The sequence below is a fragment of the Crinia signifera genome, chromosome 3 (genome assembly GCF_055691185.1).
Source record: "Crinia signifera chromosome 3, ASM5569118v1, whole genome shotgun sequence".
NCBI classification, from domain to species: Eukaryota; Metazoa; Chordata; class Amphibia; order Anura; family Myobatrachidae; genus Crinia; species Crinia signifera.
In genome coordinates this window covers 106,219,427-106,245,556 of record NC_139219.1, presented here as the reverse complement: position 1 = coordinate 106,245,556, position 26,130 = coordinate 106,219,427, and the positions used below count along the sequence as shown (strand labels likewise).

At 41.2% G+C, this 26,130-nt stretch overlaps 2 protein-coding genes across 2 annotated transcripts in view; both read right to left on the bottom strand.

Annotated features, from left to right (window-relative positions):
* Positions 1-25,986, bottom strand: part of SERAC1 (serine active site containing 1) — a 108,219-nt gene extending 82,233 nt beyond the window's left edge. The window contains exon 1 of the mRNA XM_083176348.1: positions 25,861-25,986. The gene's annotated coding sequence lies outside the window, so the exon portion shown is untranslated. The remainder of the gene's footprint in view (positions 1-25,860) is intronic.
* Positions 11,676-25,995, bottom strand: GTF2H5 (general transcription factor IIH subunit 5). Its single transcript, XM_083176349.1, has 3 exons — positions 25,861-25,995; positions 13,938-14,071; positions 11,676-12,042 (listed from the first exon to the last, which is right to left on the bottom strand). The coding sequence occupies exons 2-3, from the start codon at positions 13,970-13,972 to the stop codon at positions 11,862-11,864; spliced, it is 216 nt and encodes a 71-aa protein (XP_083032475.1). The 5' UTR covers positions 13,973-14,071; positions 25,861-25,995; the 3' UTR covers positions 11,676-11,861.
* Positions 25,996-26,130: the final 135 nt, after the last annotated feature.

Genomic DNA, 26,130 nt, shown 5'->3' with positions numbered 1-26,130 from the left:
TGCTCGGATGAGAGGCTCCAAATTGTAAGCAGGTACTGAATCCCAAAAATTTGTACATCCAGGTTGAGAATATTTAGCACGGTGCTGGGTCCATGAAAAGAGAAGTTGGTAGCTGGTTCAAGGGGTGATGGTGAGTATCCAAAGAGATGTTCACAAAGTGCAGACAAGGACTACTGACGCGTTTCTTTGCGCTCTGGCAACTTTCTCAAAGGTATGCCACTGTTAGTATGCTGTGGGTTTAAATACCTACTAACAGGAAGTGCATCATCACAATACAGGAAACAGTTACCCAATTGATCTTAAAAATTAAATACACATTATTAATAAATTTCCCTACTTCTCTCAAATGAGATTGTGTAGGGTGAACGAATAGGAGGCAGTCAAAAATTAAACAAATACATAATATGCACAAGATAACATGAGAAAGGCTTATATTGTTCCATTTCCGGTCGTTGGAACGCACGCTGCGTCCAACTTCCGGTTTTTGGAACGCATCATAATGGTTAATGGAGGGATCTATTAATTGTTGTACAAAAGGCTCTGAAATCTATGATTGGATGCGCGTTTTCGCGCTCTAGTAGTGGGGCAGTCAATAGCGCTGGAAGGGGATCGCATCCACATGTTACACTACTATTTGGTGTGTTGACGCCGGCTAATAGCTTAGAGCCGGAGCGTCATTTCCGGTGCGTGACACGCATATCCAGTGCGTGACACGCAGGAAGAAAGTGCTGTACTTCCTGGTTTTTTCTTTCTTCCTCTTACAGCGGACAGACGTCCAGGGAGCGGGTATTTGTACACAAAAACGCCATGGAGTATCAATATAACAAGTGATCATCTCAGCAAAGTGTATATATATTTTTTAAAACTAATAAACATCATAGTCCTTAATAATACGAATAGATCGCAATATAAGGACGGTGTTATTACACGGAACACCACAAGAGGGAGCTGAGGTACATTATATTACAACGATATATGGTAACAAAAGAGGTTATGACAGTATGAAATAGGGATTAGCAAGGATGTTATATGGTCACTATATGGAGTATTGGTTCAAATATCTTGTTTAGACGGGACAATATAATAAGACAAAAATATATAAGTAAATACAAAGAAAATGTAATATAAAAAAGTCTAGCTAATTAATAGATCAATCATTATAAATAAAAAAATTAATTGAACTAATTAATCGAATTAATTGAACCTGAAATAGATATAACAATATAGGGTCCATTTTTCGACCAATGTATCTTTCGAAATATCACATGGAGTTAGCAATATTCTATTATTCTTCGTTGAAGTGGTATAATAAAATGAGGTAGGGGAGTGAGGAAAATAGTGTTTTTTGATAATATTAATCTAGAGTATATACACATAGGATATAGAGGTTGTGTATATAGACATTAACAAGCAGATGTATGAAATACTAGTAGATTGGTGTAATATTATTTGGATGTAGGATGGAAAACAAAAGTTCTAATTCATTTACAGGCATACATTCAGTTCTATTTGATCGTTGAGACCCTCTGGATGTATTGAATTCATGACATGCATCCAGTAGATCTCCTGGCGGCTAAGGATGTTAAAGCGATCTCTGCCTCTCTCTGTATTCTTAATGTGTTCCAATCCTATGACCTTGAGACATTTAGGATCACTATTGTGGTGATGAAAGTAATGTCTGGATACACTGTGATCCAATTTTTTATTTAGGATGTTTCTCCTATGTTCGAGAAAACGTACTTTTATTGTTCTGGTGGTGCGGCCTATGTAATTAAGGTTACATGAGCAAGTTAGCATATAAATTGCATAAGGAGTCTCGCAGTTGATGAATGTTTTAATTTTATATGTTTTATTTTCAGCTGTGGTGATACATTGTGTTTTATTACAGATGTGTTGACAAGTGATACATCTATTTTTGTTACATCTGTAACAACCGGAAAGAGAATTCGAAATGGATTGTAACCAGTTTGTGTTGTCTGGTTCAGTTTTTTTACTTTTGTAAAAACTAGGTGCCAGAATATTCTTTATCGTTTTGTTTTTCTTAAAAATAAACTTTGGTTTTTTTGGTAATTTGTCTCTCAGAACAGGGTCACATTTTAACAGATTATAATTTTTATTAATGATCTGTCTAATTTGATTGGATTCATTATTGAAAGTGGAGATGAAGGGAACTTCCATCTCTATGTCTTCTTCATCTAAAGTTTTTTTGTTATATTTGTTTTTGGGGATCAATAATTTAGATCTATCTGTTTTCTCGGCGTCACGTATGGCTTTATTTATTAGATGTTGTGGGTAGCCTCTTTCTAAAAAGGCAGCTGCCATTGTGATGCTTTGTTCTTGAAACGAAGTTATATCGGAGCAGTTCCTTCTTAGTCGAAGGAATTGCCCTCTCAGAATATTTTGTTTCCAGGGGGGGGGGGGGTGTGCGCTCTTGTAATGTAAATATGAATTAGTGTTTACTTCTTTATTTTAATTTGAGGTATGGATCTAATTATCTATGATGTTGAGGGTGATGTCCAAGTAGTTAATCTGAGAAGGATGGTAGGTATGTGTAAATTGAAGATTGAAGGGGTTGGAGTTCAGGTAAGTAACAAAAGAAAGTGCAGATTGTGCGTCACCATCCCAAATGAAAAATAAATCGTCTATATAACAGCCATAGAGGACCAGGTCAGCCCCCCGCATGCCTCCCCACACGAGCCGGTCTTCGACCATGCCCATGTAGAGGTTGGCGTAGCTGGGGGCGAACCTGGTCCCCATGGCCGTCCCCATCACCTGTAAATAAAACGTGTTGTCAAAAATAAAATAATTGTGCTCCAAAATGAAACGTATAGAATCAAGCAAAAAAGTGATGTGTGTATCACTGAGGTCTCCATCCGACTTCAGTCGTTCTGATATTGCAGTTATAATCAAATTGTGGGGGATGTTTGTATAAAGACTTGAGACGTCGAGGGTAAGGAAGGCATAGCTCTCCCTCCACTCGACGTCCTGAATTAATTTAAGAAAATGCTGTGTATCCTTGATGTGAGACCTCAGTGTTTGCACTTGTGACTGTAAAAATGAATCAACATAAGCGGATAAATTGGCCGTGAGGGAGTGAATGCCAGAAATAATAGGGCGTCCCGGGGGTGCAATAAGTGTTTTGTGAATTTTGGGCAAATGATAATAAGTGGGAGTGATGGGGTGATGTGAAAAAAGGAATTGAAATTCTTCTTTAGAGATAATTTTGTCCTCCAGAGCCCTCTCCAAGTGTGATTTTAGGATTACATTGAACTGGATGGTTGGGTCATGTGATAGTTTGACGTAATGGATGGGGTTTGAAAGCGGTCTATTCGCTTCCATCAGATAATCCTCTAAATTCTGAATGACGACCCCCCCCCCTTTGTCAGCTTCTTTAATAATAATTTTGGAGTCCTTCCTTAAGTTGTTTAAAGCGCGTCTTTCTTCCCTATTTAGGTTTTCCCCTTTATGAGACATTTTATTACTTTTATTACAGAGGGACTTGAAGTCCTCTATGGTGGCCTTATAGAAGGTATCGAGCGCCGTCCCCTTGGATTTGAGAGGATAGAACTCGGACTTCTTGCGGAAAGTCTTACGGTCTCTATCCAGATCGAAAATAAATTGGTTTTTAACTGGAGAAATATTTTCATCCATCAAGCTAACCAGATCTAACAAGGCTTGATTGTCTTCTATGTCGAGTAGAATGGGCATTGCCAATTCTCCTGCTGTGGCGATTTTTTTGCCAGCAAAATATTTCTTTCTGCATAGAGTCCGCAGATATCTATTTAGTTCCACAAAAATAATAAAAAGGTTAGGAGGAGTGGACGGAGAAAACTTCAAACCTTTCTCAAGAATCTGTGTTTCGCCTGTACTTAGGATTTTTGATGACAGGTTAAAGATCTTCCGCGTATTATTTTTGGCGTTAATCTTTTTTAGTTTCTTAAGTTGAAGCCTTCTTCCTCCTCTCCCTCCTCTAGGTCTGAATTCCTGCGTTTTTTGTTGGGATTCCGGGTTAATGTTTCTTTTTCCCATCTGTGTTCCCTCTGGAATATTTTGTGGGATGGGTGTCCTAAAAAAACTTTGGGATCATTATCTCTTAATGTTTCTCTGGAATTTATTTTGGGTCTGGCACCCATATTATGTCCCTGTCGTGGGGTTTGAGAACTGGATTGTTGGTTGGATTTATTTCCTGGTGAATAATAAAAACTCCTGTTATCTTGTCTAGGATAATAATAATTCCGTTTTGGGTGTCTCTCTCTGGATTGTTCTCTCTGACCGGAGTATACTGGTAAATTTTTAATTTTATCAAATTGCGAGTTCCTCTTTCTGTAAGCTCTAATATCTCCCCCCTTATAATCCTCAATGTCCCTCTGGAATTTTTTGCATTTTGTTTCCATCAGGATATTTTCAAATTTCAATAGTTTATCAGTCAATATATCGTCCCTTTCTTTGTATTCCTTGGTATTATTATATTTATCTAGTTTGTTCTTAATAATCTCTATTTCACCTTCTACCTCCTTTGCTTTTTTATGTCTAAATTCGACCACCAGTTCCATGAGTGCTAAAGAACACTTATCTAGTAGGGTGGTCCATCTGTTCTGGAATGTCTCATCGCTCTGGAATACTGACGGCTTACTAAGACGTAAGCCTCTAGGAATAATTTTCTGATCAATATATTTCTGAAGGTTAGTACCATCTAACCAATGTCTTGTTTCTAACTTCATTAAGTCTTCCAGAGCATTGAAATCATCTTTCAGATCACTGCACATCTGTGGAGCTTTATCCGTGGGTTTATCCCATTTGGAAAAATAGGACTGCCTCCTATTGATTCTTTCGTTAAAATTAAGAAAACAACCCATCTCAGCTGCCATATAGAACAAAAACAGACAAGGAAAAAAATTGAATCACCACCAGGTGATAAAAGGCGCTGGAGAGATAGGGTGTGTTGTTGTGGCAGCTCACACGTAGGGGGGGTTCAGTCTCCTGAAGGTGGGTACACAGAAAAGACAAAAAGTAGTGTAGAGCGCCAAAGGGATCTGATGGAAGCTAATAGACAGTTTGACGTAATGGATGGGGTTTGAAAGCTATCACATGACCCAACCATCCAGTTCAATTTAATCCTAAAATCACACTTGGAGAGGGCTCTGGAGGACAAAATTATCTCTAAAGAAGAATTTCAATTCCTTTTTTCACATCACCCCATCACTCCCACTTATTATCATTTGCCCAAAATTCACAAAACACTTATTGCACCCCCGGGACGCCCTATTATTTCTGGCATTCACTCCCTCACGGCCAATTTATCCGCTTATGTTGATTCATTTTTACAGTCACGAGTGCAAACACTGAGGTCTCACATCAAGGATACACAGCATTTTCTTAAATTAATTCAGGACGTCGAGTGGAGGGAGAGCTATGCCTTCCTTACCCTCGACGTCTCAAGTCTTTATACAAACATCCCCCACAATTTGATTATAACTGCAATATCAGAATGACTGAAGTCGGATGGAGACCTCAGTGATACACACATCACTTTTTTGCTTGATTCTATACGTTTCATTTTGGAGCACAATTATTTTATTTTTGACAACACGTTTTATTTACAGGTGATGGGGACGGCCATGGGGACCAGGTTCGCCCCCAGCTACGCCAACCTCTACATGGGCATGGTCAAAGACCGGCTCGTGTGGGGAGGCGTGCGGGGGGCTGACCTGGTCCTCTATGGCCGTTATATAGACGATTTATTTTTCATTTGGGATGGTGACGCACAATCTGCACTTTCTTTTGTTACTTACCTGAACTCCAACCCCTTCAATCTTCAATTTACACATACCTACCATCCTTCTCAGATTAACTACTTGGACATCACCCTCAACATCATAGATAATCAGATCCATACCTCAAATTACAATAAAGAAGTAAACACTAATTCATATTTACATTACAAGAGCACACACCCTGGAAACAAAATATTCCGAGAGGGCAATTCCTTCGACTAAGAAGGAACTGCTCTGATATAACTTTGTTTCAAGAACAAAGCATCACAATGGCAGCTGCCTTTTTAGAAAGAGGCTACCCACAACATCTAATAAATAAAGCCATACGTGACGCCGAGAAAACAGATAGATCTAAATTATTGATCCCCAAAAACAAATATAACAAAAAAAACTTTAGAAGAAGAAGACATAGAGATGGAAGTTCCCTTCATCTCCACTTTCAATAATGAATCCAATCAAATTAGACAGATCATTAATAAAAATTATAATCTGTTAAAATGTGACCCTGTTCTGAGAGACAAATTACCAAAAAAACCAAAGTTTATTTTTAAGAAAAACAAAACGATAAAGAATATTCTGGCACCTAGTTTTTACAAAAGTAAAAAAACTGAACCAGACAACACGAACTGGTTACAATCCATTTCGAATTCTCTTTCCGGTTGTTACAGATGTAACAAAAATAGATGTATCACTTGTCAACACATCTGTAATAAAAACACAATGTATCACCACAGCTAAAAATAAAACATATAAAATTAAAACATTTATCAACTGCGAGACTCCTTATGCAATTTATATGCTAACTTGCTCATGTAACCTTAATTACATAGGCCGCACCACCAGAACAATAAAAGTACGTTTTCTCGAACATAGGAGAAACATCCTAAATAAAAAATTGGATCACAGTGTATCCAGACATTACTTTCATCACCACAATAGTGATCCTAAATGTCTCAAGGTCATAGGATTGGAACACATTAAGAATACAGAGAGAGGCAGAGATCGCTTTAACATCCTTAGCCGCCAGGAGATCTACTGGATGCATGTCATGAATTCAATACATCCAGAGGGTCTCAACGATCAAATAGAACTGAATGTATGCCTGTAAATGAATTAGAACTTTTGTTTTCCATCCTACATCCAAATAATATTACACCAATCTACTAGTATTTCATACATCTGCTTGTTAATGTCTATATACACAACCTCTATATCCTATGTGTATATACTCTAGATTAATATTATCAAAAAACTATTTTCCTCACTCCCCTACCTCATTTTATTATACCACTTCAACAAAGAATAATAGAATATTGCTAACTCCATGTGATATTTCGAAAGATACATTGGTCGAAAAATGGACCCTATATGGTTATATCTATTTCAGGTTCAATTAATTCGATTAATTAGTTCAATTAATTTTTTTATTTATAATGATTGATCTATTAATTAGCTAGACTTTTTTATATTACATTTTCTTTGTATTTACTTATATATTTTTGTCTTATTATATTGTCCCGTCTAAACAAGATATTTGAACCAATACTCCATATAGTGACCATATAACATCCTTGCTAATCCCTATTTCATACTGTCATAACCTCTTTTGTTACCATATATCGTTGTAATATAATGTACCTCAGCTCCCTCTTGTGGTGTTCCATGTAATAACACCGTCCTTATATTGCGATCTATTCGTATTATTAAGGACTATGATGTTTATTAGTTTTAAAAAATATATATACACTTTGCTGAGATGATCACTTGTTATATTGATACTCCATGGCGTTTTTGTGTACAAATACCCGCTCCCTGGACGTCTGTCCGCTGTAAGAGGAAGAAAGAAAAAAACAGGAAGTACAGCACTTTCTTCCTGCGTGTCACGCACTGGATATGCGTGTCACGCACCGGAAATGACGCTCCGGCTCTAAGCTATTAGCCGGCGTCAACACACCAAATAGTAGTGTAACATGTGGATGCGATCCCCTTCCAGCACTATTGACTGCCCCACTACTAGAGCGCGAAAACGCGCATCCAATCATAGATTTCAGAGCTTTTTGTACAACAATTAATAGATCCCTCCATTAACCATTATGATGCGTTCCAAAAACCGGAAGTTGGACGCAGCGTGCGTTCCAACGACCGGAAATGGAACAATATAAGCCTTTCTCATGTTATCTTGTGCATATTATGTATTTGTTTAATTTTTGACTGCCTCCTATTCGTTCACCCTACACAATCTCATTTGAGAGAAGTAGGGAAATTTATTAATAATGTGTATTTAATTTTTATGATCAATTGGGTAACTGTTTCCTGTATTGTGATGATGCACTTCCTGTTAGTAGGTATATAAACCCACAGCATACTAACAGTGGTATACCTTTGAGAAAGTTGCCAGAGCGCAACGAAACGCGTCAGGTAGCCCTTGTCTGCACTTTGTGAACATCTCTTTGGATACTCACCATCACCCCTTGAACCAGCTACCAACTTCTCTTTTCATGGACCCAGCACCGTGCTAAATATTCTCAACCTGGATGTACAAATTTTTGGGATTCAGTACTTGCTTACAATTTGGAGCCTCTCATCCGAGCAGTGAGGTATTATACATTTTGCCCACCAGTGGAAACAGAGACCAAGGCCTCCAGCAGGATCAAGTCATTTTGGATTCCCTCCACCTGCCCCCCCCCCCCCCTGCCCCCCTCCAACTTGGGGACCATCCAATTCCATTGAGAAGGTAGCAGAACTTGGAACAAGCAGGACTCACTTAAGTATCCATCACAATTACATTCTTTGACATAGTGGTTTACTGTATGCCATATTTCCTACAAGTGCAATAATTTTTAATAATGTGTATCTATATCGAATATGTTTTGATTAAATAAATGTATTTTTATATTTTGTGATACCCAATTGATCCAATTTTTATTTAGTATATAGTTAATTTTAGGGAAACTCAATCCCTTTGGCGCTCTACACTACTTTTTGTCTTTTCCATTGAATTATTTTCCCTGCAGCCTTGATTTGGTTGTACAGCACTAATATATATATATATATATATATATATATATATATATATATATATATATATATATATATATATATATATATATATATATAGTAGAATAACAAGTAGTTAAAAAGGGGGTTTCATAAAACCGTAGACAATCCGTATAAAACAAACTCACTGCTTCCAACCTAGCTGCTTTACAAAAAGCTCTACTACAGTCTTTATCAGGGCTGGGCAATTGCGGCCCTTCAGATGTTGATGAACTACACATCCCAGCAATAGTTTTGCTATGTGGCCAAAAATAAAAGCACATTTTGGAGACTGGTTTTCGGAATAATTTGGATATTTGGATAAGGGATACTCAACCTGTACTTCCACAGCTATGTGTACTTGGTTAAATGACACTATTAATCAAGAGACTTTATTCAAGTAGAAAGCCAATGTCTAATTGACCAAACTGTTTGACCTCAGAGGTGGCAATATACAGTAAAGTGGTGCTCAGCAAATTTTAAGATGGCTGCCGAAGTATTGTGCAGTAATGCTATGTAGTGTTCATTCTAGCACCCGCTATCTTTGAAAACCAATGCAGTTCCTCTTCACTAACTGGGGTGCTGCTGTCTGCTGTAGTGCTTCTAGCACAGTGTGGTCTGTATATCAGCACTGATATGCAAACCAGACCTGTGCTAGAAACACCACAGCAGACAGCGACACCCCAGGCAGGGAACAGGAACTGCATGGGTTTTCAAAGATAGCGGGTGCTAGAATGAACACTACTATGTATTCAATCACTTTCCAATTCTATTATCTTGGATAGTATATTTTCTTCTACTGTGTGTCATACCTAGATTTCATTCAGAGATACAGATGGAGCCCTCCCCAGCAAGCCTTCTTTGGATAGCCATGGTGAGCCAAGGTCTATTGTTCTCAGCTGCAATACAATACATACTGTAGAACACTACAGTAGGGGATTAGCAGAGTAATCCTATCACTCACTCTATTAAGATGAGGATGGCTCTATGTAATTATAATGCTGACTTGTCATGAATTTCTTGTCAAAAATGCATTTTGCAATTAATTGCAAATTGTGTCCACATTCATAAGCTGCACAGATCCCTCTGATCTGGGAGATAGAAAGAATACTAAAACAAAAAAATAGCGGCATGGCTGCAAACTCTTAGGCCATGAAGCATGATTGACCCATGCGAGGACAGCTTTGAAGATCAGATAGCTTTTAAATATCACACCCATAGGGGTGTATTCAATGTGGTCAGCAAGGGGTTAAACGGTGGGGGATCGCCGAAAACAAGCAATCCTCGCCATTTAACCTCTGCGCCAGCCACTCACCCTATTCCATGCGCCAGGGAAATCCTCGCTGTCCTCTTTCCTCAAACAGCGAGGCTCGCAGATAATGCAGGGAGCCCGCTGAATTTAGCCGCGAGCCTCGCCATTTCCCCCTCGCTCCAAAAACCTAGAAAGGGGGCAAATGGCATGTGCAGGGGGTCAGGTGAATACACTCGCAGAAAGCATTGAATACACCCCATATTATCTATATGGAAAATAGAAGGTAACTGATTGGGTGTATACATCTCAAATACTGTGGTTATTAGAAACTATTAAGGAACACTAGTACCTAACATACACATTGGTTTGTATTGTATGCCAGAGTTAATTTGGTATTTCCTGGAAAAGAGCAATAAGAAAATGTTAAATACATGTCTTTTTTTCAACTTCACAATTTGTCTAATTTTTTTGTAAGATTTACAAACCAACAAAAACTACATCTAAAGTATTGATCAGTTTCATCCCAGGAACATATTCCATTAGGTTTATATACCATGCTATAACACAAGAGAGAATCAGTGTTGTCTTCACTCAATGGGGTTAATTCAATGAATGTGTACAATGTGCCACTATTTAGGTGTGTGAACCATATACGCTACCCTATACATTTCATCTAAAGCTAAAGGCCCCCATACATTATGCGATTTGGGCCCGATTTCACCCGATTCGGATTGTGAAATCGTCCCAAATCGCATGTTTTGACACCCTATCCGACCCGATGCGCGGTCCCGTGCGCATCGGATCGGAGTCGGGCAGTTGCACCGGCTGCACATAAGATTTCCTGTCAGCAGGCGGGGGACGCCGGGCATGGGGAGAGGCTGGCAGGGGCAGCTGACACTATAGACAGCGGGCGGGGGGACGCCGGTGAACCAGCGAGGGGAACAGCTCACTGCTGGGCAGGAGAACCAGGCAGACGCAGCTTCAATACAAACGAATGGGAAGGCAGCGATTGGCTGAGAGAGCTCTCTCAGCCAATCAGCAATTGGCTGAGAGAGCTCTCAGCCAATCACTGGCTCCCCATTCTTTGTATTGGTTTTTTTCTTCCTTGAAGCTGCATCTGCCTGGTCCTGCCCAGCACGTGAGCTGTTCCTTGAACCGGCGTCCCCCCGCCCGCTGCCTATGTGTACACTGCCCCTGCCAGCCTCTCCCCATGCCCAGATCAACAGTGTCCCCGGCCAGCTGACTATTTGTCAGCTCACCCTGCCCAGCTGTTCCCTGCAGCTCCCCAGCGTCCCCCACCCGGCTCTCCCCCCTGCAGCTCCCCGGGGACTGCATATGATAATTCCATGAGATTTATCATATGCAAAGTTTGGCACATCAAGTGCCTAATCGTGTGTCCCCCTCCCGGGGAGCTGTAGGGGAAATCAAGTCCGACTGGTCCCTAGGACCAGTCGGACTAATGTATGGGGGCCTTTAGATTTCTGCACACACCTCTATAGGTGCAAACACAAATTAGTTATTTAGGGGGTCACAATGTGCCAGTCTCAGAACACCTAATTGAACGGACATTTTTTAGCTAGCTTTAATTTGATGAATGACAAAACCCCACATACTCTTTTTCAAAGCATTTATTGATACATCTGCACACCATTAACAAAAAGTGACCATTGAAACAGAAGGTAGGTTTTCAGAGCCTAAGCATTTGACAAAGTTCAGCTTTTATAACTTGTATATTCAGTAGACTCATTGTGGAAAAAGTGCGAAGCTCCCAAAGTCATCATACTTCACAATCCATCAATTTATTTCTGTGTGATGGGAAATGAGTTTTGATCCATCAACTCTCCAACCTTTTCCTGGAGAACAGCAACCAGATCAGCTAAAACAAACACGTGGGTATCATCCAAGTCCTGGATAATGAACTTCGTTCCCAAGGCGTTAGTTTCATCCAAGTATAGGAGAAATTGTTTCATAGCTGGGTCACTGCAAGAAGAAGCATGTATTAGAGTACAGTACAGTACTTTAGGCAACCAGATATACAAATGCTAGCAGTGTAACCTTTCTGACACCTCTATTTATGAATGACTTAATGTGGTCTAGACCAGTGGTTCTCAACCTCGGTCCTCAAGGACCCCCAACAGTGCACCTTTTCCAGGTCACCTGGCAGGTGAACAGGTGCATTCATTATTCACTGACACATTTTAACAGATCACAGGTGGAGCTAATTATTTTGCCTGTGATTCTGTGTGGAGACCTGGAAAACATGCACTGTTGGGGGTCCTTGAGGACCAAGGTATAGAACCACTGGTCTAGAAGACCAGGAAACATACTGGATGCCAGCCAATTTACAGAACATCAGGTAGTACTGTGACTTCTAATAGTGTATCTGACAGCAAGCTTGTTACACTATTCTGCACTGTGAGAACATTTTATGGATGACATGGGTCACCTCGCCTTTCAGGTAGGAATGGACTACAGTATATCTATTATTGAAGGCAACAAATGTTGTAATAATGTAGCCCCATAAAACATTACATTTTGGCCAATATTAAACCTTATGGCAAACAATTAAATCTGGGCTACTTGTATGATTTCACCAAAAACAGTTCCATTTCCAACAGATCTAGAATTTATCATCAGGAATCTTATGTCCCAGAATTTTAGCACAAGCTACTTGAAAACGGCCTTGGCTCTGAGCTCTAAAGGGGTGTATACACAATGCGATTTTTGGGGACACCGGGACCCAACGGGGTGCAGGCATTGGCTGACAGGGATGGCATGGGGGTGGGGGGGCTGCAGCAGCATGGCCCTGGTTCTGACAGTACAATGAACATCAGGAACGGATGCGGGCGCACATGGCGCAATTTGCTATTCATTTTAACTATATAGTCAAATCAATAGTGCAAATCGCACCATGTGTACACACCGCAATACTAGAGCTGTGGTTCCCAAACATTCTTGAATCGTGGCACCCTAGAGCAGTGGCATACCTCCCAACATTAAATTAAGCAAAGTATTCTTAACGGTCAGCCTTAAGGTCAGGTATGTGGTGGCAGACATAGTTTTGGTTCGAATCTGCTGCATAATGTAAGATTGGCAGGCACCACCACAAGTTTTTCCTTTCAATTTGAGCATAAATAATTTGTTTTGGGCCTGGATCACCAACCCAAGGCACCCCTGTAAGTGTTCCAAGGGATCCGATATGATTTCCCGGCGGTCGGGATCCCGGCGGTCGGAATCCCGACACTGGAATCCCGACCGCCGAAATCCCGACAAGGGGGGGACATGGATCGCCCCCCCTTGCGGGCTCGCTGCGCTCGCCACGCAGCGGGCCCGGTGCGCTATTTTATTCTCCCTCTATGGGTGTCGTGGACACCCACGGAGGGAGAAAGTTTCGGGATTTCGGCGGTCGGGATTCCAGTGTCGGGATTCCGACCGCCGGGATCCCGACCGCCGGGAAATTAACCGCATCCCGTTCCAAGGCACCACTAGGTGCACAGGCTCTGAGCTATAGCACTAGGGGCAGGATCAAGCAATGGACTGTGACTGACAAATGTACCAAGTGGAATCCAAGTACAGCAGAAATACAACAGTGGATAAATGCTTAAATGAACAGTTAGGAAAGACAGCAAAAAAAGGCACCAAATAACATCAAAATCCCGGATCTAACCCAGTATTTGGAACACAATACTAATCCGGGATTTAACGCATTTACACTGCAGTGCCAACCCGAGATATTCTCGGTCGCCACTATTTACCCTGCACATGGGTGCAGTATTCATTCTCAAAACTTTTTGCAATGATATATATGTGTGTCAAATATTGGTTAGGATATAATAACAACAACAACAAAAAGTAAATGATAAAGGTAAACTTACCATTCCACAAGGACTCCCTTGAGAACATTCACCATGTTGTCAGTTAGACACTGATGCAGTAGCCAATCTCTGATGTATCTCCTTTTATTATTACTATCCTGGTATTAAGATATGACTGCTAATGAGATGCAGATCTAAAATAAAAAGCAGTCCCCATCTTAGAAAATAATGTCATGATCTGACCAATTATAATTTTTGCCAATTTTATTGGACTGTATTAAGCCTTAACCTTTCCTATATCATGGCTTATTTTGTGTTTCATAAAAAAAAACCTTTTGTGAAATAGTATTAAAAAATGTATCCAAATAAGTAATATTTGCACAGATTGTATTAGTGGAATAGTGGTACAGAAGCCTAATGAAACATGTTCCGTTTGATGGAAGTGATGTATACTTGCGATCTATTTAAATTTTTAGTTCCTCATAATTGAATATTTGTCAATATTAATATCATATTACAGTGACAGAGCAGCTATGAATGGACACACGACAGCAATCAAGTACACTTTGCACAGAGAACGGTTTGATGGTGTGTGGTTTTATATAATATACCAATACAGAAAACATTACACATTAAATGTAAAAACATGCTGCGCAACTTGTTTAAATATCGAATAGTGCCAAATAAATGTACACACAAAGAAGAGTATAAATAAAAAATAGCATTTACTTTGTGCCACTTGTTAATAAGATAACTGTAACCATAATCTTGATAATGAGATATTATTTGTATATGTAATCCTATATCCTCTTTATTCCTTTAAAAACCTGGTCAATTTCTGATTGATTTGCTACACTTTTAATGAGGTTATGTTAATATATCTGATAGATTATTTTTTTTCATGAAACATTGGTACACGGATTATTTAACTGTGGAGTTATATTTGTATCCAATTTTTAAATTGATTGATTTACCTAACACCAAATTATGTAACAAACATTACAGGCCTACAATGACCTGTGACATACAGTACAGTACAAGCTGCTGGGGCTCCTTTTGTTTACCAACTACTGCTCTACTACAGTAGGCCATATGTGCTGCTGGGGGTCCTTGTGTTTACCAACTACTGCTCTACTACAGTAGGCCATATGTGCTGCTGGGGGTCCTTGTACATTGGGCCTTATTTTGCAGATCTTGCAGCCTTGCAAATCATTCAGAATAAGGCCCACTATGTTTAGTCACTGCTGCTCTACTACAGAGACCTGGGACATATGAGCTGCTGGGGGGTCCTTGTGCACGGTGTTTAGTCACTGCTGCTCTACTACAGAGACCTGGGACATATGAGCTGCTGGGGGGTCCTTGTGCACGGTGTTTAGTCACTGCTGCTCTACTACAGAGACCTGGGACATATGAGTAGCTGAGGGGTCCTTGTGCACGGTGTTTAGTCACTGCTGCTCTACTACAGAGACCTGGGACATATGAGTAGCTGGGGGGGTCCTTGTGCACAGCATTTAGTCACTGCTGCTCTACTACAGAGACCTGGGACATATGAGTAGCTGAGGGGTCCTTGTGCACGGTGTTTAGTCACTGCTGCTCTACTACAGAGACCTGGGACATATGAGTAGCTGGGGGGGTCCTTGTGCACAGCATTTAGTCACTGCTGCTCTACTACAGAGACCTGGGACATATGAGTAGCTGAGGGGTCCTTGTGCACGGTGTTTAGTCACTGCTGCTCTACTACAGAGACCTGGGACATATGAGTAGCTGGGGGGGTCCTTGTGCACGGTGTTTAGTCACTGCTGCTATACTACAGAGACCTGGGACATATGAGCTGCTGGGGGGGTCCTTGCGCACAGCATTTAGTCACTGCTGCTCTACTACAGAGTATGTTTGTTTATTGTTTTTTAAATATCACCAGACAAAGCAATCACAGTATAGGTTATTTTCATTAATATTTGTAGAACCATTTAATGGTTCACATCTGTAACATATTATTGACCACACAGGGGGCTGGTTATACAGATTTGGAGAAAAGGATGTGACTGCAGAGGGCACATGTATGATGGATTGACTGGCATCTCACAACACATTTACCAGCCACTTAAATGAAAATATGACCAAACCACATGGAGTCAGATGAGGAAATATGGAGAGATAAAATCAGTTTGGTCAGATAATACTGCGCAGCTTAATGAAAAGAACCGCTTATTTATGAAGCATATCTTTTGGGTTTAAGTCCACAGTGGTTCCCAACCTGGGTCCTCAAGTACCCCCAACAATGCACATTTTCCAGGTCTCCACACAGAATCACAGGCAAAATAATTAGCTCCACCTGTAGATCTTTTAACCCCTTCCCGACATTTGACGTACATTTACGTCATGGTCGGGAAGCACTTCCCGACACATGGCGTAAATGTACGTCATGGATTTAAACTGTCACCGCGTCTATAGACGCGGTGACAGTTTCAACATGTCTGCTGTCCCTGACAGCAGACATGTCCGTGCATGCCCCGGGGGGGCTGCGATGCCGCCCCCCCGTCGGCGATCGCTGTGATTGGCTGTTCAGTGTGAACAGCCATTCACAGCGTTTTCCTGTGTCACCGGCGAATAACGTTCGCCGGTGACACGGGATCAGAGGTGATTGGTGCTGTAAAGTACAGCACCAATCACCGCGGGGTGTAAGGGTGACACTGGTGTCACCCCACCTCACCCCGCCCGCCCCCAAAGGCCGTGATTGGTCCGTCGGACCGACGGACCAATCACAGCCAAGGAGGGAGATTTAAACTAACGGTGACTGCACTGCAGACGCCATTCCGGTCTGGAAAGCGTGCAGTGCGGTCACCGTACCCCCCTGCCGCCATACTGACCAGAAATACTTGCTGCAATACTTACCTGATCGCTGCTGATTGCTGATTGCTTCCTGGATCCTGGATCCTGTGCTTTAATTGTGCCATACTGTGATATTGTGCTGCTGCACTGTATTAGTATTAGCTAGATAGATAGAGAGATAGATAGAGATAGATAGAGAGAGAGAGATAGAGAGAGATAGAAAGAGAGAGATAGAGAGAGATAGAGAGAGATAGAGAGAGATAGAGAGAGAGATAGTGTCAGAGAGTGCTATATTTTGTGCTGCTGCAGTGTGATATAGTTATAGATAGAGAGAGAGAGATAGAGAGAGAGAGATAGAGAGAGAGGCCTACTGACAGAGTGCTATATTTTGTGCTGCTGCAGTGTGATAGTTATAGAGAGATAGAGAGAGATAGAGAGAGAGAGATAGAGAGAGATAGTGACAGATTGTGCTATATATTTTTTATATAACTGACTGCTGCCCCCTCCTTTTGTGCTGATCAGTATAAATTAACTGATCAGTAACTTTTTGGGGGCGCAGGTTTTTTTTTATATATAGATATACCTGTGAGTGCTGCTGCTGCAGTGTCATAGAGTGTTAGATAGTGTTAGATAGTGAGAGATAGAGAGAGATAGTGATAGAGAGTGCTAAATTTTGTGTCTGCTGTCCCCGCCTTTTGTGCTGATCACTATATCTGAGGTGATCAGCAACTTTTTTGGGGGTACAGAGGTTTTTTTTTTTTTATATATACCTGTCAGTTGCACCAAAGGTTGTGCACCTGCTGCACCTCACTGGTAATCAGTGTCGCATCACTGATCACCTTTTTTTTTGTGTGTGTGCTGTGGGGTATTTTTTTAATTTTTTTTTTTACACACACTGTGATTTTGTGGGTGTCCTGTGGCCGCTGTGCGCTGATCAGTGACGTACATCACTGATCATCTTTTTCGGCACAGGGTTGATCTATTTTTATTTTTTTTTTGATCAAATTCCTGTTGCCTTTGAGCGCTGTTCAGTGACAGACGTTACTGACCAACATCTGTGCTCAATTTTTGGCGCAGGACCTTTTTTTTTTTTAACCCCTTCCTTTTTTTTTTTTTTTAACCCCTTCAATTTTTTTTTTTTTTAACCCCTTCATTTTTTTTTTTTTTATTGGTATAAAGCATTTTTTTTTTTTTCTGCACCACATACACACTACACACTACATACCCCCCGGATTGAAATAAAGTTTGTGCCCCCCCCTACACTATACACGTGTTGAAACATTTCACTACCGGTAACACAAAAATAAAAATGGCATCCCAAATGTCCTCCCAAATGTCCTCCCAAATGTCCTCCCAATCATCCAGGAGAATGTATTCAGTGGAGGAGGCATATGCCATGCTTGCTTCTGACTCTGACACAGGCAGTGATGCAAGCGGGGAATTTGAAGGATTTGCCTTAAGCTCCTCTTCCTCCTCTGCTGATGAGGGACCCCCTCAAAGACGCCCCCGTAGATCAGCTGAGATTCCCCCCCCAATAATTGATCTAGTATGGACCCCACCACCAGACAATTTTGAGCCCCAGGTTCCTGAGTTTTTGGCCATGCCAGGAATCCAATTTGATTCCACAGGTCTCAGAGAAATTGACTTTTTCAAATTATTTTTCTCTGATGATTTTATAAATTTAATGGTGGACCAAACTAATTTATATGCCCAGCAGTTTATTGCTCAAAACCCCACGTCATCATTTGCTAGGTGGACCCCTGTAGATGCAGTAGAGATGATGACGTTTTGGGGTCTGGTGTTTCATATGGGCATAGTAAAAAAGCCAGAAATTAGGCAATATTGGAGTACAGATGTTCTGTACAGTACTCCATTTTACCGTATGGCCATGCCCCGGACTCGATTTGAGACAATTCTTAAATTTATACATTACACCGATAATGCACAGTGCCCACCCAGAGATGATCCCACCTTTGACCGGCTATTCAAAGTCAGGCCGGTCATTGATCATTTCAGTGCCAAATTTGAAGAGGTGTACATCCCTGAAAAATTTATTTGTATCGACGAGTCCCTTATACATTTTAAAGGAAGGGTTAAATTCCGCCAGTACCTTCCCAGTAAGAGGGCAAGGTATGGCATAAAAATGTATAAGCTGTGTGAAAGCACCTCAGGGTACACCCACAGGTTTAGGGTTTATGAAGGGAAGGATTCAAGAATTCTACCGCCAGAATGCCCCCCCTCCCTCGTAGGTGTTAGTGGGAAAATTGTCTGGGATTTAGTGCACCCCTTCCTGGATAAAGGTTATCACCTCTATGTGGATAACTTTTACACCAGCATCCCCCTGTTTAAGGCCCTTGGTTCAAGAGGTACAGCAGCTTGCGGTACTGTGCGCAAGAACCAAAGAGGCCTCCCAAAAACGCACATTGCCCAAGTAATGAGAAGGGGTGAAAGCAGGGGAATATGCACCGAAAATATGTTGTTGGTCAAATATAAGGACAAGAGGGATGTCCTTATACTGACAACAATTCACGGAGACAGTACCACCTCCGTCCCTGTACGAGGTACCAGTACCCACACCTCCAAACCTAATTGTATCCTGGATTACAATAGGTACATGGGCGGAGTGGATCTTTCAGATCAGGTACTGAAGCCGTACAGTGCCCTGCGGAAAACAAAAATCTGGTACAAGAAGGTGGCCGTGTATATCATCCAGATGGCACTGTATAACGCTTACGTGCTATTCCGTTCTACCGGCCAGAGGGGGACATTTATGCACTTTCAAGAGGAAGTCATAAAGGGCCTAATATTTGGGAACCAGCAGGCAGAGGGCCCCAGTACTTCTAGTACTGGCCCCCGTATTGTACCAGGGCAGCATTTTCCTGATGAAATCCCCTCCACTGGAAAAAAGGGCAGGACACAAAAAAGGTGCAAAGTTTGCTATAAAAAGGGAATAAGAAAGCAAACTATTTTCCAGTGTGACACTTGCCCCGACAAACCCGGCCTATGTATAAAGGAGTGTTTTAAAATATACCACACATCTATGGAATATTAGGTTCATCATTTCACCGTGCTTCGGGGGTCTTGCTAATGCCACATAGCACCCACCATTCATTCCACCAGAATCTGAGCCGCAAAATCCAAAAATCACTCCTTCCCTTCTGAGTCCTGCCATGCACCCAACTGGTATTTTTTGGTCACATGTGAGGCATTGCCGTACTCGGGAGATATTGGGGCACAGATTTTGGGGTGCTTTTTCTCCTTCATTCCTTGTGAAAATGAAAAATTTTGAGCCAGAACTGCATTTTTGTGTAAAAAAATGTAATTTTTCATGTTCACTGCCCAGTTTTATCAAAATTGGTGAAACCCCTGGGGGTTTGAAATGTACACTATACCCCTAGATGAATTCCCTGAGGGGTGTAGTTTGCAAAATGGGGTCACTTGTGGGGGGGGTCCACTGTATTGGTGCTTGGGGGGTCTTGCTAATGCGACATAGCACCCACCATCATTCCACCAGAATTTGTGCTGCAAACTCCAAATATCACTCCTTCCCTTCTGAGTCCTGCCACTTTTTGGTCACACATGAGGCATTGCCGTACTCGGGAGAAATTGGGGCACAGATTTTGGGGTGCTTTTTCTCCTTCATACCTTCTGAAAATGAAATATTTTGAGCCAGAACTGCATTTTTGTGTAAAAAAATGTAATTTTTCATTTTCACTGCCCACTTGTATCAAAATTGGTGAAACCCCTGGGGGTTTGAAATGTACACTATACCCCTAGATGAATTCCCTGAGGGGTGTAGTTTGCAAAATGGGGTGACTTGTGGGGGGGTTCCACTGTATTGGTGCAACATAGCACCCACCATTCATTCCACCAGAATCTGTGCTGCAAAATCCAAAAATCACTCCTTCCCTTCTGAGTCCTGCCATGCACCCAACTGGTATTTTTTGGTCACATGTGAGGCATTGCCGTACTCGGGAGAAATTGGGGCACAGATTTTGGGGTGCTTTTTCTCCTTCATACCTTCTGAAAATGAAAAATTTTGAGCCAGAACTGCATTTTTGTGTAAAAAATGTAATTTTTCTTTTTCACTGCCCACTTGTATCAAAATTGGTGAAACCCCTGGGGGTTTGAAATGTACACTATACCCCTAGATGAATTCCCTGAGGGGTGTAGTTTGCAAAATGGGGTGACTTGTGGGGGGGTTCCACTGTATTGGTGCTTGGGGGGTCTTGCTAATGCGACATAGCACCCACCAAAATTCCACCAGAATCTGAGCTGCAAAATCCAAAAATCACTCCTTCCCTTTTGAGTCCTGCCATGCACCCAACTGGTATTTTTTGGTCACATGTGAGGCATTGCCGTACTCGGGAGAAATTGGGGCACAGATTTTGGGGTGCTTTTTCTCCTTCATATCTTCTGAAAATGAAAAATTTTGAGCCAGAACTGCATTTTTGTGTAAAAAATGTAATTTTTCATGTTCACTGCCCACTTGTATCAAAATTGGTGAAACCCCTGGGGGTTTTAAATGTACACTATACCCCTAGATGAATTCCCTGAGGGGTGTAGTTTGCAAAATGGGGTGACTTGTGGGGGGGTTCCACTGTATTGGTGCTTGGGGGGTCTTGCTAATGCGACATAGCACCCACCAAAATTCCACCAGAATCTGAGCCGCAAAATCCAAAAATCACTCCTTCCGTTCTGAGTCCTGCCATGCACCCAACTGGTATTTTTTGGTCACATGTGAGGCATTGCCGTACTCGGGAGAAATTGGGGCACAGATTTTGGGGTGCTTTTTCTCCTTCATACCTTCTGAAAATGAAAAATTTTGAGCCAGAACTGCATTTTTGTGTAAAAAAATGTAATTTTTCATTTTCACTGCCCACTTGTATCAAAATTGGTGAAACCCCTGGGGGTTTGAAATGTACACTATACCCCTAGATGAATTCCCTGAGGGGTGTAGTTTGCAAAATGGGGTGACTTGTGGGGGGGTTCCACTGTATTGGTGCTTGGGGGGTCTTGCTAATGCGACATAGCACCCACCAAAATTCCACCAGAATCTGAGCTGCAAAATCCAAAAATCACTCCTTCCCTTTTGAGTCCTGCCATGCACCCAACTGGTATTTTTTGGTCACATGTGAGGCATTGCCGTACTCGGGAGAAATTGGGGCACAGATTTTGGGGTGCTTTTTCTCCTTCATATCTTCTGAAAATGAAAAATTTTGAGCCAGAACTGCATTTTTGTGTAAAAAATGTAATTTTTCATGTTCACTGCCCACTTGTATCAAAATTGGTGAAACCCCTGGGGGTTTTAAATGTACACTATACCCCTAGATGAATTCCCTGAGGGGTGTAGTTTGCAAAATGGGGTGACTTGTGGGGGGGTTCCACTGTATTGGTGCTTGGGGGGTCTTGCTAATGCGACATAGCACCCACCAAAATTCCACCAGAATCTGAGCCGCAAAATCCAAAAATCACTCCTTCCGTTCTGAGTCCTGCCATGCACCCAACTGGTATTTTTTGGTCACATGTGAGGCATTGCCGTACTCGGAAGAAATTGGGGCACATATTTTGGGGTGCTTTTTCTCCTTCATACCTTCTGAAAATGAAAAATTGTGAGCCAGAACTGCATTTTTGTGTAAAAAAATGTAATTTTTCATTTTCACTGCCCACTTGTATCAAAATTGGTGAAACCCCTGGGGGTTTGAAATGTACACTATACCCCTAGATGAATTCCCTGAGGGGTGTAGTTTGCAAAATGGGGTGACTTGTGGGGGGGTTCCACTGTATTGGTGCAACATAGCACCCACCATTCATTCCACCAGAATCTGTGCTGCAAAATCCAAAAATCACTCCTTCCCTTCTGAGTCCTGCCATGCACCCAACTGGTATTTTTTGGTCACATGTGAGGCATTGCCGTACTCGGGAGAAATTGGGGCACAGATTTTGGGGTGCTTTTTCTCCTTCATACCTTCTGAAAATGAAAAATTTTGAGCCAGAACTGCATTTTTGTGTAAAAAAATGTAATTTTTCATTTTCACTGCCCACTTGTATCAAAATTGGTGAAACCCCTGGGGGTTTGAAATGTACACTATACCCCTAGATGAATTCCCTGAGGGGTGTAGTTTTCAAAATGGGGTGACTTGTGGGGGGGTTCCACTGTATTGGTGCTTGGGGGGTCTTGCTAATGCGACATAGCACCCACCAAAATTCCACCAGAATCTGAGCTGCAAAATCCAAAAATCACTCCTTCCCTTTTGAGTCCTGCCATGCACCCAACTGGTATTTTTTGGTCACATGTGAGGCATTGCCGTACTCGGGAGAAATTGGGGCACAGATTTTGGGGTGCTTTGTCTCCTTCATACCTTCTGAAAATGACAAATTTGGAGCCAGAACTGCATTTTTGTGTAAAAAAAATAATTTTTCATTTTCACTGCCCAGTTGTACCACAATTGGTGAAACCCCTGCGGGTTTGAAATGTACACTATACCCCTAGATGAATTCCCTGAGGGGTGTAGTTTGCAAAATGGGGTCACTTGTGGGGGGGTTCCTAACTTTTAGCATGTTATGGTGCCTAGAAACCTACATGGTGCCTAAAAAATAATCTCATAAAAAGGAGGCTCCAAAATCAAGTAGGTGCTCCTTCTATTATGAAGCCTGTGGTTTGGTCACCGTGCACACTAGGGCCACATATAGGATATTTATGAAAACAAAAGAATTGGGGGAATCAATTTTTAGTCACATTTCTCTAGTAAAATGTACTGTGTTCCTTAGAAAAATGTATTAAAATTGCAAATCTGCAAAAAAAAAGAAATTTTGAAATTTCACCTACACTTTGTTTTAATTCCTGTGAAACACCTAAAGGGTTAACAAACTTCCAAAATGCTGTTTTGAATACTGTGAGGGGTGCAGTTTTTGAAATGGCATCATTTATGGGGGTGTCTCACATACAAGTCCCTCAAAGTCACATCAGAACTGAACTGGTCCCTAAAAAAATCAGTGTTTGAAATTTTCTTGAAAAATTGAGAATTTGCTATTCATATTGTAAGCCTCCTAGTGTCCAAAAAAATTAAAAGGAAGTTGAAATAATGATGTCAACATAAAGTAGACATATGGTCTATGTTAGTTATTCACTATTTTGAGTGGTAAGATTATTTGTCTCACAAGCAGAAAATTTAACATTTTGCAAATCGCTAAATTTTCCATTTTTTCACGATATTTTGGTATTTTTCACAAAAAAACACAGACCGTATCGACGAAAATTTACCACTAACTTGAAGTACAATGTGTCACGAAAAAACAATCTCAAAATCACTGGGATAAGTAAAAGCAAAAAAAAGTTATCCCCACTTAAGTGAGACATGTCAGATTTGAAAAAAATGGCTCTGTCAGGAACGCAAAAACTAGCTCTGTCAGGAAGGGGTTAAAATGTGTCTGAATAATGAGTGCACCTGCTGGGTGACCTGGAAAATGTGCACTGTTGGGGGTACTTGAGGACCAGGGTTGGGAATCACTGGTTTAAGATGTGGACTTATACCAAGCAACCTGACTGCTCTTATCTGTATATCACACTAATATGCAGTGATTTAAAAAGTCTGGTGTGGACAGGAAAAAGTGCACCGCATAATGCAACCCATACCTCAAATACAGTTCTAGAATGATTCTATAACATAGTTATGATCACTTAGTCCCTTCTGTCATACATGATTAAATACGAGGCTGAAGTTAGCTTCTTATTCAGAACATTCAGTTTTACAAGGGTTAAGGTGTCTTGGGCAGCACATTTGACACCTGAAATAAACAGGAGGGGGATCTCTTGCATATGACACACATGTATTTTGTCTTGACCAACACTGTTTTGGTTATGATATACTGTATGCTGGCAAAGTAGGCACATATTCAAAATGGTAAATGATGGTGTAAGTAGCTGCAGTTTTGCAAGGGTTAACAAGTCTTGGGCAACAATTTTGACACTTGAAGTCAACAGAGAGGGGTCAATTGCATATGACGCACATAAATTTTGCCTTACCCATCACTGGATTGGTCATGAAATATGCCTGCACATACACTAGAATATGATTTACTATTTTGAATAAGTAGCTCTAGTTTTGCTAGAGTACTTCATGCCCAAACCAGTGTTGGGCAAGGCAAAATACATTTCATTTGGATGTAATTTACCCCGCTCTGTTGATTTCAGGTGTCAAATTTGTTGCCCAAGACTCGTTAACCCTTGCAAAACTGCAGATAGTTATTCAAAATAGTAAATTAAAATATGATGTATGTGCCTACTTTGACAGCATATTTCATGCCCAAACCAGGGTTGGGCAAGGCAAAGTGCATGTGGGTCATATGCAATTGACACCCCTCTGATTTAAGGTGTCAAATTTGTTACCCAAGGCTCGTTAACCCTTTGCAAAACTGCAGCTACTTATTTTAATTAGCAAGTCATTATAAAAGGTATATGTGCCCACATTGCCAGGATATTTCATGCCCAAACCAGCGTTAGGCAAGGCAAAGTGCATTGACCCTGCTCTGTTGATTTTAAAATTTTAAATTTAAAAGTTGATTGTCAAATTTTTTGCCCAAGTTTAGTTAACCCTTGCTAAACTGAATGTTCTGAATAAGAAGCAAGAGCTTGAATAAGAAGTGAATAATAAAGATGCCAACAACTTCAGCCTCGTTAATTAAATGCAGTTTTAAATGATACATCACTTTTCACATAGTTGCAAACCGATGAGAACTGTAAATTTGGTATCTGGTGAGATAGTTTAACAACTAAACAGGGATTTACAATCATTTATGACACTAGATTTAGTCATTACATGAAATTAACTTTAATTTTGCTGCATGGATAATCCAGTTAATGCACTTTAGGAATACAAAGGGTCACTGTGCCACCAACTAGATGACAACAAAACATAAAGATGTAACATGACTGCAAACACCTGTCATGGAAACATCTTCATTACCAGCGAAGGACTAGAAATGAACATGTTCTGTACATGCAACCACCAGGTACATCTCGCCAAAGCCTGGCACTACATACATTATGTACAGACATTGGTGACATGACACCTAACCCTGTAGTCATGATACTGACATGGATATGCCTGTATATAATGACGTTTGCATGGGTCTATACGGACAGTCCACATACCTTGCAGCGATTGCCCCAGCTACACTGTCCCACTCAGCGGCTCTAGCACCCTAGGCAAGTCCGGTATATTGCACAGGAAGCTCCGTCCGACAGCACCAATGACAGCAGCTTACTCCTGAGTCCCGCCCACAGACACATCCGCCAATCAACGAGCCGGTTAGAGGACTCACTCGTCACTAGCTGGGATGGTGGAAGTGGCGTCACCGCTGTGATTTGGAATCGAAGGAGCACGCAACGAGGTTTACGAGCGATGTACCACCTGTGTCCGCC

Coding starts and splice junctions, on each gene's coding strand:
- GTF2H5 (XM_083176349.1), bottom strand. CDS start 13,972: ATGGTGAATGTTCTCAAGGGAGTCCTTGTGGAATG. Junction 12,043..13,937: donor AAGGGAGTCCTTGTGGAATG/GTAAGTTTACCT, acceptor TTCTTCTTGCAG/TGACCCAGCTATGAAACAAT.